At 46.5% G+C, this 23,088-nt stretch overlaps 3 protein-coding genes across 4 annotated transcripts in view; all 3 read right to left on the bottom strand.

Moving 5' to 3' along the window:
• LOC309562970 (uncharacterized protein) overlaps window positions 1-9,779 on the bottom strand; it is a 29,744-nt gene extending 19,965 nt beyond the window's left edge. Inside the window, exons 1-2 of the mRNA XM_082267296.1 lie at window positions 9,645-9,779; window positions 6,892-7,979 (exon numbers count right to left, since the gene is read on the bottom strand). Coding sequence (XP_082123422.1) covers window positions 6,892-7,979; window positions 9,645-9,708 — 1,152 coding nt within the window. The 5' untranslated portion in view covers window positions 9,709-9,779. The remainder of the gene's footprint in view (window positions 1-6,891; window positions 7,980-9,644) is intronic.
• The window catches only part of LOC309564402 (uncharacterized protein), an 880,901-nt gene that overhangs the window by 400,001 nt on the left and 457,812 nt on the right, over window positions 1-23,088 (bottom strand).
• Window positions 1-23,088, bottom strand: part of LOC309562906 (oocyte zinc finger protein XlCOF29-like) — a 99,034-nt gene that overhangs the window by 26,150 nt on the left and 49,796 nt on the right. The gene's annotated exons all lie outside the window — the stretch shown is intronic.

The following is a 23,088-nucleotide window of genomic DNA, read 5'->3' as shown; positions in this document are numbered from 1 at the left end:
GTATTTGGTCTATAAACCAGAGGCTCTGGATGGACAGTTGGATGAATGATTCTATATTTAGGATGTATCCGGTCTATAAACCAGAGGCTCTGGATAGACAGTTGGATAAATGGTTCTATATTTAGGATGTATCTGGTCTATAAACCAGAGGCTCTGGATGGACAGTTGGATGAATGATTCTATATTTAGGATGTATCCGGTCTATAAACCAGAGGCTCTGGATGGACAGTTGGATAAATGGTTCTATATTTAGGATGTATCTGGTCTATAAACCAGAGGCTCTGGATGGACAGTTGGATAAATGTTTCTATATTTAGGATGTATCTGGTCTATAAACCAGAGGCTCTGGATGGACAGTTGGATGAATGATTCTATATTTAGGATGTATCCGGTCTATAAACCAGAGGCTCTGGATGGACAGTTGGATAAATGGTTCTATATTTAGGATGTATGTGGGCTATAAACCAGAGGCTCTGGGCGGAAAGTTGGATAAATGTTTCTATATTTAGGATGTATCTGGACTATAAACCAGAGGCCCTGGATGGACAGTTGGATAAATGGTTCTATATTTAGGATGTTTCCAGTCTATAAACCAGAGGCTCTGGGTGGACAGTTGGATAAACGGTTCTATATTTAGAATGTATCTGGTCTATAAACCAGAGGCTCTGGATGGACATTTGGACAAATGGCTCTATATTTAGGATGTATCTGCTCTATAAACCAGAGGCTCTGGATGGACAGTTGGATAAATGGCTCTATATTTAGGTTTTGTTTACCTACTTTCCTGCCAGTTCCAGTTTTCTCTCTACTTCCTCCCAAGTCATCGATCACCGTCCTAGAATAAACCTGGAAACATACTTCTATGTGCCATTACTTCCTGTGTGCAACTTACATCACTTCCTGTCTGAGTTTCGCACACAATAAGTCATCGCCTTGTGGAGAACATAAGTACTACAGTCTGCATTATGTACTGCATTACGATATACAGTATATGTAATATATAAATGCAGATTATTTCACATAGAAGAGCAGACAATGAAAAAAAAAAAGTTAAATAAGAATTTGAAACAGTAGAGGTGATTGTAGTCATATTATAGCATAAAAATACAAATGAGTTATGTCCCTGTTACTTTTTTCATTTTTTCTGACATTTAAATATTCAGGACAAGATTTTGGGGTGTTTCCTTCTTTATAGTCCAAGCAATACTGATACACAATAGTAATAACAATGTGGATAGTTGGAAAGATGAGGAAAGCCGTGGGCTGTTGAATGGAAGAGGGAGAAAAGCTTTGAATACACGCATAGTTTTATGTGTTCAGGATTTCCCCATCCAAACAAACGAGCTGGACGGAAGATTCCACCCCGCTGAGTCATTGTATTCTGACAGCAGGGACTCCCCCCACTCTCAGAGTACACTGATCAGTCCTGCAGGATTCGTTCTTATAAAGATCAGCAGTCCTGTTCCACGAAAGTCAATTTACTCACTGATTTCCATCAAACATGGAGGGGAATAAAGTGGGGTCCCTACTAAGCTGGCCAAATGCTGGTCTGCATGTACCCAACTTTAGAATCATAGAGGTGAGAATATTCAGAAAAGCGTTAGATGGTAAATTCAATCCGACAGATCTGCTCCACCATCCACACTACATTCTCCGACAGTTCTCCCTCCACCATCCACACTACATTCTCTGACAGCTCTCCTCCACCATCCACACTACATTCTCCGACAGCTCTCATCCCACCATCCACACTACATTCTCCGACAGTTCTCCCTCCACCATCCACAATATATTCTCCGACAGCTCTCCTCCACCATCCACACTACATTCTCCGACAGCTCTCCTCCACCATCCACACTACATTCTCCGACAGCTCTCCTCCCACCATCCACACTACATTCTCTGACAGCTCTCCTCCACCATCCACACTACATTCTCCTACAGCTCTCCTCCACCATCCACACTACATTCTCCGACAGCTCTCCTCCACCATCCACACTACATTCTCCGACAGCTCTCCACCACCATCCACACTACAATCTTCGACAGCTCTCCTCCACCATCCACACTACATTCTCCGACAGCTCTCCTCCCACCATCCACACTACATTCTCCGACAGCTCTCCTCCACCATCTACACTACATTCTCCAACAACTCTCCTCCACCATCCACACTACATTCTCCGACAGCTCTCCTCCACCATTATTCACCATTGTTATTGGTGTCAGTGGGAGGAATAGTGTCCCATCATTGGTATCAGTGGGAGGAATAGTGCCCCATCATTGGTGTCAGTGGAAGGAATAGTGCCCCATCATTGGTATCAGTAGGAGGAATAGTGCCGATCATTGGTATTAGTGGGAGGAATAGTGTCCCATCATTGGTATCAGTAGGAGGAATAGTGCCCGATCATTGGTATTAGTGGGAGGAATAGTGCCCCATCATTGGTGTCAGTTGGAGGAATAGTGCCCTGTCATTGGTATCAGTGGGAGGAATAGTGCCCGATCATTGGTATTAGTGGGAGGAATAGTGTCCCATCATTGGTATCAGTAGGAGGAATAGTACCCGATCATTGGAGTCAGTGGGAGGTATAGTGCCCCATCATTGGTGTCAGTGGGAGGAATAGTGTCCCATCATTGGTGTCAGTGTCTAGATGAAGAGTGTAATTAAAGGTTCTGTATTTAGTATGTAGCTACTTTCTATATATTAATATTATTAAACAGAATTTAAATTGTGTGTTAGCAGCATCTGCTGGAGGTAAAATATGCCACAGTGACTATGGAGGAAGAGGACGGAACATTTAGCCCCACTTCTTCATGGTACATTTCTCTATTGTATTACATCTAGGAGGCACACATTATATGTCCAAAAAAATAAATAATAAAAAAAGACAATAATGAAAAAGGCGAATGAATTGAGAGTGTTTTAATATTTATCAATGTAAAATTAAATAATGAGAAAAAAATCAGAAACAACCATATATATATATATATATATATATATATATATATTGCTATTACTAACATCATCAATATAAAACGTCATAAAAAGTAATTTCTTTATTAGTACAAGCAGATTATACCTTGGATTTCAATGAAAACAATTAATAAAAAAACAATACATACAATTGAATGTGTTTAAACATTCACAACATTTCTGAAACTAAATAGGGAAAAACAAGCTAAAAATTATACAAATTACTTCACGCACAAATTGGCCCACAGATCTCCTCCCACCATCCACACTACATTCTTCGACAGCTCTCCTCCACCATCCACACTACATTCTCCGACAGCTCTCCTCCACCATCCACACTACATTCTCCGACAGCTCTCCCCCACCATCCACACTACATTCTCCGACAACTCTCTTCCATCCACACTACATTCTCCAACAGCTCTCCCCCCACCATCCACACTACATTCTCCAACAGCTCTCCCCCCACCATCCACACTATATTCTCTGACAGCTCTCCCCCACCATCCACACTACATTCTCCAACAGCTCTCCCCCCACCATCCACACTATATTCTCTGACAGCTCTCCCCCACCATCCACACTACATTCTCCAACAGCTCTCCCCCCACCATCCACACTATATTCTCCGACAGCTCTCCTCCACCATCCACACTACATTTTCCGACAGCTCACCCCCACCATCCACACTACATTGTCCGACAGCCCTCCCCCCACTATCCGCACTACATTCTCCGACAGCTCTCCTCCTCCATCCACACTACATTCTCCGACAGCTCTCCTCCTCCATCCACACTACATTCTCCGACAGCCCTCCCCCCACTATCCACACTACATTCTCCGACAGCTCTCCTCCTCCATCCACACTGCATTCTCCGACAGCTCTCCTCCACCATCCACACTACATTCTCCGACAGCTCTCCTCCACCATCCACACTACATTCTCCGACAGCTCTCCTCCTCCATCCACACTACATTCTCCGACAGCTCTCCTCCACCATCCACACTACATTCTCCGACAGCTCTCCTCCACCATCCATACTACATTCTCCGACAGCTCTCCTCCTCCATCCACACTACATTCTCCGACAGCTCTCCTCCACCATCCACACTACATTCTCTTACAGCTCTATCCCCACTGTCCACACTACATTCTCTGGAAGCTCTCTCCTCATCAGCCACAGTAGCTTCTCTTGACAGTTTCCCACATTTCCTACTACAGCAATTATCTTATATATATATATGTTTAAAACGTTTTCCAGTACAATGCACAACAGGAAGACCAGGCTCCAGCTATTGTTCCTGCCTTTTGTTGCCGGTGTATTGCTGCCATTGCTAATTTCTTGCCCGTGCGTTGCTTATGATTGTCCACCACAATCCCCCATTAGTTTCCTCATGGATTTTCATGGTTTCTAGTCAGTTACTTACCTTTGTGGGACACTTGCTTTCACAACTTCCCTAATAGGCAATTATACAATTTGAAGCTCCAGGTATTGCCTCTTAATGTGCACTACCATATATTGCTGCAAATTTTTGCCTCTGTATTTGTACAACTGCCCATGTATTATCCTGATTGCTCGTTTGTTGCCCCATGTTTTGCCAGAGTACTTGCCAACAGCATAGCGATGCGAATTGTACATCATGTGGACATCAGCGCCTTCTCCTTGGGGATTTTGAGGCTTGTAACAAAAGTTGCCTGGTAAGCTTATATCTTTGGGTTCCTTGGTTTGTATACTTTTCAGGCCAATTTTAAGGGGCTTCTCAACTAGATTTATGTTTTTTTAATATGTAGAATGGAAAAAAAAGAGAAACCCAAATGTTGGTAGAAAGAAAAAAGAGAAACCCAAATGTTGGTAGAAAGAAAGTCAGTTACTGCAGTGGGCACATCTTATCATTAGATTCCACCTCTAAGGACTCATTTCCACTTGCTTGGACTTTAACACACATTAAAGCGCCTATCGCTTCTCAATGTTTTTGATGCTTTTGCAAGGTTTTGGTGATGATTTTTGAGGCTTTAATAAATCTTGGCAAATGCCGTGTGCGTGTTGATTTTTGATTTGTTTTAAAGGCACCCAGTAGAACCCCAGCTTAGTAGTACCCCACTCAGCAGATCCCCAGCTCATTAGTACCCATGTTCAGCAGATCCCCAGCTCATTGGTACCTTCGTTCAGCAGATCCCCTGCTCAGGAGTATCCCCAGCTCTGCTGATCCTCCACTCAGTAGTAACTCCCAGCTTTGGTTATCCCCTACTCAGTAGTAACCCCCAGCTGTGCTGATCCTCCACTCAGCAGTAACCCCAGCTGCGCTGATCCCCCCACTTAGTAGTAAACCCCAGCTCTGCTAATCCCCCACTCAGTAGTAACCCCCAGCTCTGCTGATCCCCCACTCAGTAGAAACTCCCAGTTCTGTTGATCCCCTACTCAGTAGTAACCCCCAGCTGTGCTGATCCCCCACTCAGCAGTAACCCCCAGCTGTGCTGATCCCCCACTCAGTAATCCCCAGCTCTGCTAATCCCCCACTCAGCAGTAACCCCCAGCTCTGCTAATCCCCCACTCAGTAATAACCCCCAGCTCTGCCGATCTCCCACTCAGTAGCAACGCCCAGCTCTGGTGTTCCTATGGTTTGTTGATCCTCCATTCTCTGGTCTCCACGCACCTCCAGCTATATTGCAGCACACTATGTATACAACATAAATCAGTGCAGCGCAAACAGCATGAACACATCAATAAAAATATAAACCGCTGACGAAGTCCCGTAGGGCGTAACGCGTACGGGGGAAGGGGCTACCTGTCTAACATCACCCGCTGCCAACCTTTCAGCAAGCCGTCTGGATACCGGCTGCTTGTTTACTGCCGTGTTTTATTGCCATGATTCTACACACGTTGGATACGGAACAGTGGCTGAGATGTTGCAGTATCACATCTATTTGGGTGATCACAAAGACAAGTGTATTAGACCTGCTGGTAACACCGAGGTCTGATCTTGAGGGGAGAGCAGTAGCTTGATAGGAGGTGAAGGCTCATCACCTAAAGTGGACTCTGGACTTCTTACCTCACTTGCTATGTGATGCTTCTTTTAATGAGGGACTTTTGGGCTTTCACTATCATATATTTTTTTCGATGTGTTCATGCTGATTGCGCTGCACTGATTTACATTGTATGTTTAGTTTGGGTTTTTATGATTGACCTTTTTAGTGTTCAGCTGCATCTTTGCTTCCCACTATAGTGCTCTCATGTTGCACACAACGTGTGCAACTGCTCCTCTCCAATCCGGACCCCGCTCACCTTACTGTTGCCCCACACTGCACACAAATGCGACTTTTGCACCAGACACAACCAGAATATATACACATTAACCGGAAGGGAGTGCTAATGATATCTTTCTGGTTCGCTTGTTGATTTCTCAGTGCATACTGGGATATCTCATAACTGCAATACCTCCAAAACAAAGCAAATCTGATTAAGAGCCCATCAAAAGCTGCAGGTGCTTTAAGCGAGCGTTGTCATAGACTTCTATAGAGGCTTTGAAGCCTCAAGAAAGTGACATGGAGTAGATTTTTAAAGCAAAGCAAATACGTGTGACCAGGACTGTAAGGCCACCATTTTATTTAGTGACAGGCGCTTTGATTGGCGTTCAGAGTTCTTCAAAAAAGCGTGTCCAATGCCACAATTTGAAGGAAGTGTAAACAAGTCCCAAATGAAATATTACTTTTGCCAAGATAAATTTCTCTATGAATTCATTTTTTTCATCATACGATTGTCCTGTGTACCGAATGACCCACGTTGGTAAATGCACTTTTACATCTCTCAATAGCATCAGCGAGTGTGTGTCCTCTGATGTCTATTTAAACTTCCTTTAAACCTAAAACATTTGCCGCACTCCGCACAAGAAAAAAGACCCTCACCCGTGTGAATTTTCTGATGTGCAACAAGGCATGCTTTTCTAGAAAAACACTTCCCGCACTCTAAACAAGCGAAAGGGCGCTCGCCTGTGTGAATTCTCTGGTGTTCGATGAGTACTGCTTTCTGCAGGAAGCTTTTCCCACACTCTGAACAGGAATAGGGACGCTCTCCAGTGTGACTCCTCTGGTGAACCACAAGGTCTCCCTTATGAATGAAACATTTCCCGCACTCTGAACACGAAAAAGGACGCTCCCCTGTGTGAGTCCTCTGGTGCTTATCAAGTTTTCCTTTCTGACTAAAACATTTCCCACAGTCTGAACATGAAAAAAGAGGCTCGCCTGTGTGAATTCTCTGGTGACCAGCCAGATATTCTTTCCTAGAGAAACATTTCCCGCACTCCGAACAAGAGAAAGGCAATTCACCTGTATGAACTCTCTGGTGTGTAATGAGTACGATTTTCTGGGTAAAACGTTTCCCGCAATCCGAACATGAAAAAGGACGTTCTCCTGTGTGAATTCTCTGGTGTCTAACGAGGTCCCCTTTCTGAAGGAAACATTTCCCGCACTCTAAACAAGGAAAAGGGCGCTCGCCGGTGTGAATTTTTTGGTGCTCAATGAGAACTCCTTTCCGAGGGAAACATTTCCCGCACTCTGAGCAGGCAAAAGGACGCTCGCCTGTGTGAATTCTCTGGTGTAAAAGAAAGTATCCTTTCTGGGGGAAACATTTCCCGCACTCGGAACATGAATAGGGACGCTCAGCTGTGTGATTTTTCTGGTGTCTAATTAGTGCTTTGTTATCAGTGAAACATTTTCCACACACCGAACACGACATTGAATTCTCTCCTGTGTGGACTCTATGATGGCCTAATGAAGATTCCTTGGGATTAGATGAACCCGTTGATCCATCTGAACTGTGAGAATGTAGATGGACATCCGAAGTCATAGTTTGTGATGTATCAGAAGATTCCTCATTGTTGGTGTGATCCATTGATCTTCGTAGCTGGTAAGAATTAATTCCCGAAGAATATTGGGCAAAGTCATTATCTTCATTACTATGTGAGGATTTAATAAAATGTTCCTCTGAGGTATTCCTGTAGTGTCCATCTGTGGGAAAGCAATTTTTAGATACATGTTATGAGTATAATAGGTATGCAGAGGCCAAAGATCCCTCAAGTAGCCTCAATTTTCTATAATCCCAAGACCACTGAAGATGGAAAAAGGCCTCCTGAGATTCCTCCTCTCTGCAGGGAGGATGCTGGTTCTTAGACCTTGAAGAACAATAACCATTCCTCATACTGGGAGATGGAAAAAGGGACTTCATATCATGAGAATAGAAGAATTACCCACCTGAATCACAACCCAGCCTTTACTGAAACATGGAATGCATACATCAATTTCTCCTGTTCCATTGTTCTTCAAACCTATTTATAATTTTAACATTTATGGAGTCCCAACATTAACGCATGCACTATTAGGCCCACCCTGGCAAGACCCCACTCATCACATCTCTCATATTGTTTACTCCCCTTCTCCATTTTAAAGCACAGCAGAGTGGGGGGGGAATATTCCCCAACCTTACAGAAAACTTCGACCATCCCGCTGTAACACACAGCCTCCCTACAACATACACATTGTCAGGCTGCAGCCAACACCAGTGAACACTGTACTGAGACTGCAGACTCACTACAGTAGATGGTTAGATATGTTTGATATACTGCAAAAGATGGTCAAAGACTGTGGACATACTACAGAAGACGGCCAGAGACTATGGACATGCTACAGAAGATGGTTAAAGACTTTGGACATGCTACAGAAGGTAGTTATCGACTGTGGATTTACTACAGAATATGGTTGAAGACTGTGGACATACTGCGGAAGATGGTCGAAGACTGGAGACCTACTGTGGAAGATGGTCGGAGACTGGAGACCTACTGTGGAAGATGGTCGAAGACTGGAGACCTACTACGGAAGATGGTTGAAGACTATGGACATGCTACAGAAGATGGTCAAAGACTATGGACATGCTACAGAAGATGGTCAGACTTTGGACATGCTACAGAAGACGGTCAAAGACTATGGACATGCTACAGAAGATGGTCAAAGACTTTGGACATGCTACAGAAGGTAGTTATCGACTGTGGATTTACTACAGAATATGGCTATAGACTGTGGACATACTGCGGAAGATGGTCGAAGACTGTAGACCTACTGCGGAAGATGGTCGAAGACTGGAGACCTACTGCGGAAGATGGTCGAAGACTGGAGACCTACTGCGGAAGATGGTCAAAGACTGGAGACCTACTACGGAAGATGGTTGAAGACTATGGACATGCTACGGAAGATGGTAAAAGACTATGGACATGCTACAGAAGATGATCAAAAACTATGGACATGCTACAGAAGATGATCAAAGACTATGAACATGCTACAGAAGATGGTCAAAGACTATGGACATGCTACAGAAGATGGTCAAAGACTATGGACATGCTACAGAAGATGATCAAAGTCTATGGACATGCTACAGAAGATGGTCAAAGACTATGGACACACTACAGAAGATGATCAAAAACTGTGGACATACTACAGAAGAATGTTTGCGCATGTGGACATACTTTGGAAGATGGTCAGAGAATAAAAATATTCTACAAGAAATTCTTGGATCAACAATGGCAAGCTGATGACTAATAATATATGATTGTAAATTCATCCTTTTTCTCATAGAAGTAAAATAAAAATGTGAACTGTCTGCATTTATTGTTTATTACTTACTTGTGTCCATATGTAGAGAAGATTCCTCCTGTTTACTTTTCATAATCCTCTCCCCCTCCTCCATAGACTTCTGATCTCCACTCACCAACCTCTCTTCTTCCTCTTTAACTTCAACTTTGATGTCTTTAATTTCTTCACCCTAAATCCCAAAGATGATAGAATACATTTATAAAAGGGAAAACAAATTAGGTTGAAGGATATCCTCTCATAGATTAGAAAACATTTTTAAGACTCTTCTACCTGATGATGGTGAGGAATGGTGTGATCTTCCTGTGTGGAATCCCGGGAATACAGAGGACTGAGACATCTCTCTGGTGGGTTCCCATTACTGGAGCCATCTGTAGGAAACACACACACTAACTGAATACATTGTTTCTATGTGTTTATCAGATGATGGGGATCTAGGTGGAACCTCGGTACTGCTCTTTCCTTTACAATAAGTCTAACCTGGTGGTATGAAGAGGAGTTTGATTCTCCATCATGACGTTCTTGTAGAGATCATCTTACCTGATTATGTGAAGGTCTACAGATCATCAATCTGTATATATACCAAAACGCTCTCTGTATTTAGTGTTCAGCACTCACCTGTTTTGATATCTAGAGAAGGTTCCTCCTGTTTGATTGTCACCATCATCCCAACCTCCTCCATAGACTCCTGATAACGCATCAGAGTCATCCCCTCTTCTTCCCCCTTAACCTCAACTTTTATATTCGATTGTTCTTCATGCTAAACCAACAGAACGATAGAAAATAACATTTGCAATGTGAACACTAATAGACAGAGACCAAGTAGGAGAGTATAATCTCATACAGTTTGGAGGCATTTAGCATTTACCTGATCACGGTTGGGGATGGTGTGACCTTTCTGTGTGGAATCCCAGGAATACAGAGAACAAGGACATCTCTCTGGTGGGTTCCCATTACTGGATCCATCTGTAGGAAACACACACACTGACTGAATACATTGTTTCTATGTGTTTATCAGATGATGGGGGATCTAGGTGGACCCTCCGTACTGCTCTCTCCTTTACAATAAAGTCTCCTCTTACCCAGTGATGCGAGGGGCGGCTGATTCTCCATCATGACGTCCTTGTAGAGGTCCTGGTGTCCTTCTAAATACTCCCAATCCTCCATGGAGAAATAGACAGTGACATCCTGATACCTTATAGGAACCTGACACACACAATGATACAGTCACCATCCAGACACATTCCTTGTCTGTTACTGGATAATGTCCCAGAATTCCCAGCACCGCTCACCTCTGCTGTCAGTAGCTCAATGAACTTCTTGGTGACATCCAGAATCTTCTTGGTACTGGTTACCTCTGTTGTGAGGCAGTAAGTTAGAGGCACTGTGATGGGTGATGTCCTGCGAAGACAGCTACTGGATGTTAATGGCTCATCAGATGTTTTTTGTCTATACCTTATAATGTTGTTTTAGGAGAGAAAGTAACAATTATCACTACAGAGTTCCCAGAATCCTCCTGACCAGTCCATTTCTTTGACAAGAGTTAAAGAAGCAGCTTAGAACCGCTAGGGCTCATGGTTCTGTATTGGCTGGGTTTTGCTATCTGGACACTGGGACTTGTTGTTCTGTATTGGCTGTGTGATCCTACCTGGACACTCAGACTGGTGGGACTTGTCATTCTGTATTGGCTGTGTGAGGCTACCTGGATACTGGGACTTGTCGTTCTCTTTTGGTTGTGTGATGCTATCTGGACACTGGTGGGACTTGTCATTCTGTATTGGCTGTGTGACGCTATTTGGACCCTGGGACTGGTCGGGCTTGTCATTCAGTATTGGCTGTTTGATGCTACCTGGATATTTGGACTTGTGGGACTGGTCGTACTGAATTGCCCATGTGATGCTACCTGGACACTGGGACTGGTGGGACTTGTCCTTCTGTATTGGCCGTGTGATGCTACCTGGACACTGGAAATGGTGGGACTTGTCGTTCTATATTGGCTGTGTGATGCTACCTGGACACTGGAAATGGTGGGACTTGTCATTTTGTATTGGCCGTGTGACGCTACCTGGACACTGGGACTGGTGGGGACTTGTTATTCTGTATTGGCCGTGTGATGCTACCTGGACACTGGGACTGGTGAGACTTGTCATTCTGTTTTGGCCGTGTGATGCTACCTGGACTAGTCGTTCTGTATTGGTCGTGTGATGCTACCTGGACACTGGGACTGGTGGGACTTGTCATTCTGTATTGGCCGTGTAACGCTACCTGGACTGGTGGGGACTTGTTATTCTGTATTGGCCGTGTGACGCTACCTGGACACTGGGACTGGTGGGACTTATCATTCTGTTTTGGCCATGTGACGCTACCTGGACACTGGGACTTGTCGTTCTGTATTGGCCGTGTGACGCTACCTGGACACTGGGACTTGTCATTCTGTATTGGTCGTGTGACGCTACCTGGACACTGGAACTTGTCGTTCTGTATTGGTCGTGTGACGCTTCTTGGACACTGGGACTGGTGGGACTTGTCGTTCTGTATTTGCCGTGTGATGCTACCTGGACACAGGGACTAGTAGTTTACCGTCTGAGCACTGGGACTGCTGGGATTTGTAGCTCAGCATTAGTTGTGTGCTCACGTTTGGATTGCAGGGACTCGTGGTGCTGACCTGACACATTTGTAATTGTTGATGGAGTCGGTGGTGCCCCTCGATTCCCAGACTCTGGAACTTCGATGAATGCTTGTTATATTCGGCCTGTTGTACTGAATCCCCCTTCATAAACATCCCACATGCCGGGTCCTTGATGTTTATCCTCCGTCTACTCTCTCTGCACTTCTAGTTCATCACAAAGGGGTTACTGGGTGTAAATATAAAATAACATCTCATTACCTCCTCTACTGCCAGCTCCAGCAATGTCTTCCCTCTACTTCCTCCAAACTCACCTTTCAACTGGAACTTCCTTTTTATACGTGATATCACTTCCTGTCTGTACATCACTTCCTGTCTGTGCGTTCCACTGACAATAACGGAGCACCCCAGCTTGTGGAGATTGTATATACTGCAGGCCACATTTTTTTTCCACATTTTCACCTTATAGTCCTTCCATCTGTTTTACACACCTGGATTAGAGCCGATTCACACTACCGTGACCAGAAAGTCGCCCCATGAAGGAGCGACTTTTTAGCGTGACTTTGAAGAGACTTGTTTAGAGACTTGGAAGAGACTTGTGCACTACTTTGAAGAGACTTAAATGATAGGCGACTTTGTCTGTGGGGAATGCCTGGCTAATCTTTTTCTTCTTCTTGGAAAGTCTGATAACAAGTCGATTGAAAATAGATAAGGATCCGACTTAGAGGCAACTCCCATTGAAGTCTATGTGCACAAGTCGGATAGAGGTCGCCTTGAATTAGTACAGGAACCTTTTCTGAAGTCGGAGCGACTTCAGTAGTGCATATTAAGACGGCTCTCATTCATTTACATTGAATTTGTGATGACAAGAGACTTGGGGCGACTTGAGGGCACACAAGTCGTGTCCCAAGTCGGAGTAGTGTGAACACGCTCCCTCAATTATAATTTATTTATGGTCTATAAATAAATAAAAAAATAAAAAATACTAAATATGAAACTAGAGAACGAAAACCAAATGGAGGATTAAAATACGGCATTATAATATAACGTAGTGTTTGAGAATTTCGAGAATGTCTTCAGTCAGGCTACAGGCCTGGTGGTTATGGTCATGTTCCCCTCAACTCCTCCAACCTTATACAACAGTCTTTAACTAGTTAACCCAGAGGAACCCCTGCTAAAGTAAAATTTAAACTGCATTAATATACAATTTACCAACCAAGCCTTTATGATCTCTCAAAAACAAACAAAAATCCTCCCTTGCCATGGGCTGCCCCTGTTGTGAAAATTTTTAAATGGCCGTTTATGCCTAGAACACCGAAATATGCACTTGATACAAATCTGGGGGAAAAGTGTAAGGCTGGAGTTCACCATTTTGCTGCAACGAGCTGAAGCTCACCTGAAGGCTTCATGTGACTATCTGTTTCTAAGCAACAGTGCAAAGAAATGAATGAAATGTCATTTTGACATTTTTAATAAAGGTGGAAGAAAAAAAAAGAAGTAAAAAAAAAAACATGCATTACACCATCTTTTTCCGGACCTTCAATTGGCAGCCACATTGCCCAGGACACTTGTTACTGATATTTGTTTCCGGAGGGAAATTTCTGTCAGTTACACCCTCTTTTATCTCAGAGTGGTGAGTTTCCTCCATTTCATTACAGGTGGGAGAGATCGTTCTCTGAGTTAAAATCTGGATTATAAAGGACTCAGATAATCCTGTTTATGTTCCTGTGACTACATTGTGATCAAAGGGCGAGTGGTGTCATTCTGGGTGGATTTCTGTAGGACGATGTTCTGGATGGACAATTGGATAAATGGTTCTATATTTAGGATGTATCTGGTCTATAAACCAGAGGGTCTGGATGGACAGTTGGATAAATGGTTCTATATTTAGGATGTATCCGGTCTATAAACCAGAGGCTCTGGGTGGACAGTTGGATAAATGCCTCTATGTTTAGGATGTATCCGGTCTATAAACCAGAGGCTCTGGATGGACAGTTGGATAAATGGTTCTATATTTAGGATGTATCTGGACTATAAACCAGTGGCTCTGGATGAACAGTTGGATAAATGGTTCTAGATTTAGGATGTATCTGGTCTGTAAACCAGAGGCTCTGTGTCACGGAACCATGAACCAGACGTACAACAACAGATAAGTGAAAATAAGAAAGCTTTATTGAAAAACAAGCTGTAAAGCAAAAGTCCAAACGGATGGCGAAACTGATGCAGAGTCTTTTGCGAAGCCAGGGGTCAGGAACCAGCAGGGTAGTCAGACGAAGCCAGGATCAGGAACCAGCAGGGTAGTCAGACGAAGCCAGGATCAGGAACCAGCAGGGTAGTCAGACGAAGCCAGGAACCGGAATCAGAAGCAGCAGTAGTCTTAGAAGCATGTGAACACAGGAGGACCAAGCAGGGAACTGAAGCCACAGACCTCCTATATATATGAGCTAGGCATCCAGCTCCTCCCAGTGGGAAGGAGGAGCCGCAGGGTGGGAGGCTACAAGAAACCCAGAAACCAAGATGGCCGCCAGCACATGTCAAACGAAGGAGAACAGCAAGAAGGTAAGACCATGACAGTACCTCCCCCTCAAGGGCCCCTCCTCCGCGGAGTAAAGAACGGTTTCTGAGGGAAGCGTGCGTGGAAGGCTTGGAGCAAGGCAGGAGCATGGACATCTGCGGAGGGAACCCAGGAACGCTCCTCTGGACCATAACCACGCCAATGAACCAAAAACTGCACCCGACCGCGGACCAGGCGTGAGTCCAGGATATTGCTCACCTCATACTCCTCACGATTGCCCACTCGGACCGGACGAGGCCGAGGAACCGAGGAAGTGAAACGATTACACACCAGTGGCTTCAACAGGGAGACATGAAACACGTTGGAGATCCGCATGCCAGGAGGAAGCGCAAGGGCATAGGCTACCGGGTTTACCCTGCGAAGCACACGGAAGGGACCAACAAAGCGAGGCGCCAGCTTGGGAGTGGGCACTCGAAGGTTGAGGTTGCGGGTGGACAACCATACACGGTCTCCGGCCTGGTAGGAAGGAGCAGGCGCTCGTCTGCGATCAGCCTGGAGTCTCTGGCGCTGCGCAGAGACCTCAAGGGACCTCTGGATCTGTACCCAAGAAGCACGTAGGACGGAAAGGTGATCCTCCACAGCCGGAATATCCTGGGGAGAGAATACCTCCGGTAACACGGCAGGTTGGAACCCATAGTTGGCCATGAAGGGAGACGTCCCAGAGGAAGAGTTCACCGCCGTGTTCCTGGCAAACTCAGCCCAAGGCAGGAGGTCAACCCAATTGTCTTGGTGATCGGAGACATAGCAACGAAGGAATTGCTCCAAGGCCTGATTGGATCGTTCTGCGGCCCCATTGGACTGAGGGTGGTAGGCCGAGGAGAAGGAGAGATGAATCCCCAACTGGGAGCAAAAGGCGCGCCAGAACCTGGACACAAACTGACTCCCCCGATCCGACACAATCTCCTTGGGCAAACCGTGCAACCGGAAGACCTCCCTGGCAAAAATCGTGGCCAACTCCTGTGCAGAGGGTAACTTCTTGAGAGGAACACAGTGGCACATTTTGGAAAACCGATCCACAATCATGAGAATGACCGTATGGCCTCGGGATGCAGGGAGGTCCACAATGAAATCCATCCCCAGGTGTGACCATGGGCGCTCCCCGGTGGCTAAAGGTTGCAGAAGGCCCAACGGAAGGTGCCGAGGAGACTTACTCTGGGCACAAACGGAGCATGCCGCTACATATGCGGCGATGTCGGAACGTAGGGAAGGCCACCAGAACAGACGTGAAACAGCCCAGGACAGCTGATTCTTTCCAGGATGCCCCGCGGTCTTGGAGTTATGGTAGGTTCGCAACAACCGAGTGCGCAACTCCTCAGGCACAAAACATCTGCCGTTGGGTCTCCCAGAGGGAGCACCAGATTGAGCCGCCAAAATCTGCTCACCCAGGGGAGAGGTCAGGCTGGTGCGAATGGCGGCCAGGATCTGATTCGGAGGTATGACCGAAGTCGGAATTGACTCCTCCCTGGACAGGTCGGAGTACTGCCGTGATAAGGCATCCGCCCTGATGTTCTTGGAACCGGGTAGGTAGGAGACCACGTAATTAAAACGTGACAAGAACAGGGCCCATCTGGCCTGACGTGGTGTCAATCTCTTGGCCTCAGAGAGGTAGGTCAGATTCTTGTGGTCCGTCAGGATGAGGACCGGAACCACCGAACCCTCGAGCAAGTGCCTCCATTCTTTAAGAGCCTGCATGATGGCCAATAACTCCCTGTCACCAATCTGGTAGTTGCACTCCGCGGAAGACAGTTTCCGGGAGTAAAACCCACAAGGAAGCAGAGGACCTTCTGGTGTTCTACGCTGAGAAAGAAGGGCGCCTACTCCCATCTCAGACGCGTCCACCTCGAGGACAAAGGGCAACCCAGGGTTGGGATGCGACAGAATCGGAGCTGACACAAAGGCGGACTTTAGAGCCTCAAAAGCTCGGATGGCCTCGGGCGGCCAGACCTGGGAATTACTGCCCTTCCTGGTCAGATCCGTGAGAGGCTTGGCTAGCATGGAAAAGTCCCTGATGAACTTCCGATAATAATTGGCGAAGCCCAAAAAGCGCTGCAGGGAGCGAAGACCACTGGGCTGGGGCCACTGTAAGACAGCCGAAACCTTCTCAGGATCCATGGAGAACCCCTCAGCGGAAATGATGTAACCTAAGAAGGTTACCTGGGATCGGTGAAATTCGCATTTCTCAAGCTTACCGAACAGCTTGTTCTCTCGTAACCGTTGCAACACTCGTTTGACATCCAGAATGTGGGTCTCCATGGACTCAGAATATACCAAGATGTCATCCAAATAGACCACCACACACTGCTGCAACAGGTCACGGAAAACATCGTTGATGAATTCCTGAAAGACTGCGGGCGCATTGCACAGCCCAAAGGGCATAACCAAGGATTCATAATGACCGGTCCTGGTGTTAAACGCGGTCTTCCACTCATCGCCCGCCTTGATCCTTACGAGGTTATATGCCGCCCTCAGGTCGAGTTTGGTAAAGACCGTGGCCCCTTTAAGGCGATCGAACAGCTCGGAAATCAAGGGTATCGGGTAAGCGTTCTTGATCGTGATGCGATTGAGACCCCTGTAATCGATGCAAGGCCTCAACTCACCGCCCTTCTTTTTCACAAAGAAAAATCCAGCCCCTGCCGGGGACGAGGATTTGCGAATGTGTCCGCGTGAAAGCGCCTCCCTCACGTACTCCTCCATGGCCTCATTCTCCGCTACCGACAGTGGATAGACTTTGCCACGAGGAGGAACGGCACCAGATTGTAACTCGATGGCACAATCGTATGGGCGGTGCGGAGGTAGGACAACCGCGCGCACCTTATCGAATACATCCCGGTACTCCTCGTATTCAGGGGGCAACAGAGAGTCCGAGGAAGTACACAGCAACTGGACAGGCCCATGGATGCAACTAGCCCCACACTGCGGTGACCACGAGAGGATCTCGGCCGATCTCCAATCGAAAATCGGATTATGCTTCTGGAGCCAGGGGTACCCCAAGACCACTGAGTAGTGTGGAGACAAAATAACCTGGAAGCAGACCGACTCTCTGTGGACGGCACCAATGGCTAACCCCACTGGAAGGGTCTCATGAGTCACGTGTGGCGGCAGAAGGGGTCTGCCGTCTATCGCCTCAAGAGCCAGAGGAGAACCTCGAGCCTGCAGAGGAATGGAATTGGCGGCAGCGAACACACTATCAATGAACAAACCACCAGCACCAGAGTCCACCAACGCCTGGGTCGTCACCGAGCCCCCGACCCAGGAGAGGACAACAGTGATCAGTGGTTTGTCAACACGGGAAACCGGGGACGAGGAGACTCCACCCAAGATCTGCCCCCGACAGGATCTCAGGTGCGAGCGTTTCCCGGACGGTTCGGACATGCCAACCGAAAATGCCCACCGAGACCACAGTACATGCATCGGCCCTCGCGTCTCCGGAGTACCCTCTCCCCCTCGGACAGGCGAGCAAACCCCAGCTGCATGGGTTCACCCCCAGACAAGTCATCCCCAGGAGGCGTGGGAGGAGAGGGAGGCACGGGTGGGACAACAAAGGTAGGCGCCAATCTGTTAGGAGGCCTCCGCAGACTCTCCTTAAAGGAAGGTCTCTCCCTGAGTCTGGTGTCAATCAAAATCAGGAAAGAAATAAGAGACTCGAGCTCCACTGGTAGGTCCTTAGCTGCAACCTCATCCTTCAAGGCATCCGAGAGACCATGAGAGAAAGCAGCGACCAGAGCCTCATTATTCCAGCCCACCTCTGCTGCCAGGGTACGAAACTCAATGGCGTATTCAGCTACGGATCGTGAACCCTGTCTGATGGACATAAGGAGCTTCGCAGCAGGGGCAGCACGAGCCGGCACATCGAATACCTTCCGAAGAGAAGCAACAAAACCGGAAAACTCGGCAACCACCGGATTGTTGTTCTCCCATAAAGGGCTGGCCCAGGCCAAGGCCTTGTCCGAGAGCAGCGAGATTAAGAAGCCCACCTTTGATCTCTCAGTAGGAAAGGCATGTGGCAGCAACTCGAAATAAATGCCCACCTGGTTAAGGAAACCTCGGCACTGAGTTGGCTCTCCCCCAAAGCGCTGTGGAAGGGGGGCAGAACCGGACATACCCCGAAACACCGCAGGCGCAACAACAGGTGTCGGGGTAGACTCTGGCGCAACAACCGGAGCGGCAGTAGGAGCGGGCCCAGGAGCGACAAACGACCCATCGGCAACGGGAGCGAAATGAACCGTGCGTTCAAGCAGGGTTTGCAACTCCACGGCGAACTGACCCAACAGGTGATCCTGCTGATCAAGTCTGGCAACCAGCGTGGGTAGCGAGGATGGCCCTGTACCGTCAGAATTCATGGCCTGTGGTACCGTGCGTTCAAGCAGGGTTTGCAATGCCACGGCGAACCGACCCAACAGGTGATCCTGCTGATCAAGTCTGGCAACCAGCGTGGGTAGCGAGGATGGCCCTGTACCGTCAGAATTCATGGCTTGGTCCTAATGTCACGGAACAATGAACCAGACGTACAACAACAGATAAGTGAAAATAAGAAAGCTTTATTGAAAAACAAGCTGTAAAGCAAAAGTCCAAACGGATGGCGAAACTGATGCAGAGTCTTTTGCGAAGCCAGGGGTCAGGAACCAGCAGGGTAGTCAGACGAAGCCAGGATCAGGAACCAGCAGGGTAGTCAGACGAAGCCAGGATCAGGAACCAGCAGGGTAGTCAGACGAAGCCAGGAACAGGAATCAGAAGCAGCAGCAGTCTTAGAAGCATGTGAACACAGGAGGACCAAGCAGGGAACTGAAGCCACAGACCTCCTATATATATGAGCTAGGCATCCAGCTCCTCCCAGTGGGAAGGAGGAGCCGCAGGGTGGGAGGCTACAAGAAACCCAGAAACCAAGATGGCCGCCAGCACATGTCAAACGAAGGAGAACAGCAAGAAGGTAAGACCATGACACTCTGGATGCACAGTTGGATAAATGGTTCTAGATTTAGGATGTATCCGGTCTATAAACCAGAGGCTCTGGATTAAAACTCGGATAAATGGCTATAAACCAGAGGTGTGCGTGGGGGGGGGGGGGTGCGGCGGCGCGGAGTGCCACCTCCCTGAAATTACTTTGCCACCTCCCTGAAATGAGTTTTTGCAGGTTGGGATGTCTGGCAGTCTATGTTATGTTTCAACATTTTACCAGCCGCCTCGTGGTGCTTTTTTTTTTTGTGTTACATCCATTATCATAGATAATATCTCCAGATGAATTTTTTTTTATAATTTATAAGTTTCTTACTGCTATTAATATCGTCATCAGTATAAAATGGATTTATTTATTATCACATATAGAATATGCCTCTTTGATATCAAAAGAATTAAAAAACTTCATATAGCAATAAAACAATTCAAAATCTCCCTCTGGTGAGTCTTGGGTTGATGGCCTGGATAGCCACATGTATCTTGGGTAAGAAAATGGAGCGGTAAAGAAGAAATGTATATTTGTATTTATATTGTTCGTGTATTGTATACACTTACTGTTTTTTTGTTTTATAGATTGTAGAATAGATTCTCCTGATGAAGCGGCTAGGACTGGGAAACGTGTAGAGATCATCGGTGACCCTCGTCTCCTCCTTCCTTGTATAAAATTTATTTAGTGTATTGTACATGGTCCACTTTCGCACAGAGCTGTTGACTTACAGCTGTAATAAGCTTATAGAGGGCTGGATATTTGTATTGGGTACATCTAAACCCAAGGATTCAGAATCCTTTTCCCTTATAGATTGTAGAATAGATTCTGTCATGTACTGCTCCTGATGAAGCGGCTAGACCTGGGAAACGCGTAGAGCTCAGCGATGACCCTTGTCTCCTCCTTCCTTGTATAAAATGTATTTATAGTACTGTACATGGCTGTACATGGTCTACTTTTGGATAGAGCAGTTGACTTACAGTTGTACTAAGCTTGTAGAGGGCTGGATATTTGTTTTGAGTACATCTATGGATTCAGAATCCTTTTCCCTTTTTTTATAATGTGTTTTATGTACAATCTTTTCATATTATGTAAAAATAAAATGATGTATACGTGGTTGTCATTATTCGATACCTGGTGCTTTCAAAACCCAAATGCTTTAGTATTTTGTGATTGTAACTGATAGGGCGTGGAACCTTTTTACACCTTCTGTATTGTGAATTCACATATAGAATATACGTCTTTGATATCAAACCATGAAAAAACATCATAAAGCAATAAAACAATTCTTAATATTATTTGTACTTTAATCTTTTTCAATTTGTTGAAACTAAATAATGTAAAACAAACTCAAAATTGATGTACAAATTGATATCATATGCAGATTATATTAGTTGGAATGATTGTATTACGAAAGGATGTGCAGCTCTTATCATATTCTGTCTCTTCTGCAATGCAGAAAAGTCCTCAGTGCCCACATTTTTCCCTCAACAGAAACCAAATCCTCTTGGAGACATTCTTTTATCATCAATGTCTACATCCCCACCGCACTATGTTCCTTCAAAAGTGACCACTTCACTAAACACTCTCTACACCCCTTTGTTGTATCTCTTTCCCCCCATGTCAGTACTAAATTCTCTGGGAGCTCCCACCATCCATCCATAAACTGTTCTTCAGCAGCTCCACCGTTTGCTATCCACAATACGATCCCTTGCATTCTCCCTCCACCATCAACAATACATTCTCCGACAGCTCTCCTCCCACCATGCACACTACATTCTCCGATAGCTCTCCTCCACCATCCACACTACATTCTCCGACAGCTCTCCTCCACCAGCCACACTACATTCTCCGACAGCTCTCCTCCACCATCCACACTACATTCTCCGACAGCTCTCCTCCACCAGCCACACTACATTCTCCCACAGCTCTCCTCCACCATCCACACTACATTCTCAGACAGCTCTCCTCCACCATCCACACTACATTCTCCGACAGCACTCCTCCACCATCCACACTACATTCTCCGACAGCTCTCCTCCACCATCCACACTACATTCTCCGACAGCTCTCCTCCACCATCCACACTACATTCTCCGACAGCTCTCCTCCCACCATCCACACTACATTCTCCGACAGCTCTCCTCCACCATCCACACTACATTCTCAGACAGCTCTCCTCCACCATCCACACTACATTCTCCGACAGCTTTCCTCCACCATCCACACTACATTCTCCGACAGCTCTCCTCCACCATCCACACTACATTCTCCGACAGCTCTCCTCCCACCTTCCACACTATATTCTCCGACAGCTCTCCCCCCACCATCCACACTACATTCTCCGACAGCTCTCCTCCCACCATCCACACTACATTCTCCGACCGCTCTCCTCCACCATCCACACTACATTCTCCGACAGCTCTCCTTCACCATCCACACTACATTCTCCGACAGCTCTCCTCCCACCTTCCACACTACATTCTCCGACAGCTCTCCTCCACCATCCACACTACATTCTCCGACAGCTCTCTTCCACCATCCACACTACATTCTCCGACAGCTCTCCTCCCATCATCCACACTACATTCTCTGACAGCTCTCCTCCACCATCCACACTACATTCTCCGACAGCTCTCCTCCCACCATCCACACTACATTCGCCGACAGCTCTCCTCCACCATCCACACTACATTCTCCGACAGCTCTCCTCCCACCATCCACACTACATTCGCCGACAGCTCTCCTCCACCATCCACACTACATTCTCCGACAGCTCTCCTCCCACCATCCACACTACATTCTCGGACAGCTCCCCTCCACCATCCACACTACATTCTCCGACAGCTCCCCTCCACCATCCACACTACATTCTCCGACAGCTCCCCTCCACCATCCACACTACATTCTCCGACAGCTCTCCCCCACCATCTACACTACATTCTCCGACAGCTCTCTTCCACCATCCACACTACATTCTCTGATAGCTTCCCTCCCCCACCCCAGTGTTGGCAGGAAAAGAGACTGGAACTGAAGAAGGCAAATTTCACGACAGGAGTCTCCAAGAAATATAAGACATGGACAATTGACTGCACCTGTCACTTTGTGAGGATGTACGCCCTGATAAATGCCCCTTATTAGAAATATCAGCAGGTGTGCTTATTCTGATGTCTATTTAGATTTCCTTTAAGTGTAAAACTTTTCCCGCACACTAAACAAGGGAAAGGGCGCTCACCCGTGTGACTCCTCTGGTGTTCAATAAGTACTTGTTTCTGAGTGAAGCTTTTACCACACTCCGAACAGGAAAAAGGACGCTCGCCTGTATGAGTTCTTTGGT

Source organism: Pelophylax lessonae, assembly GCF_965119305.1.
Source record: "Pelophylax lessonae genome assembly, chromosome: 9".
NCBI classification, from domain to species: Eukaryota; Metazoa; Chordata; class Amphibia; order Anura; family Ranidae; genus Pelophylax; species Pelophylax lessonae.
Note: the sequence above shows the minus strand (reverse complement) of the source record. Positions and strands in the feature narration are given on the sequence as shown.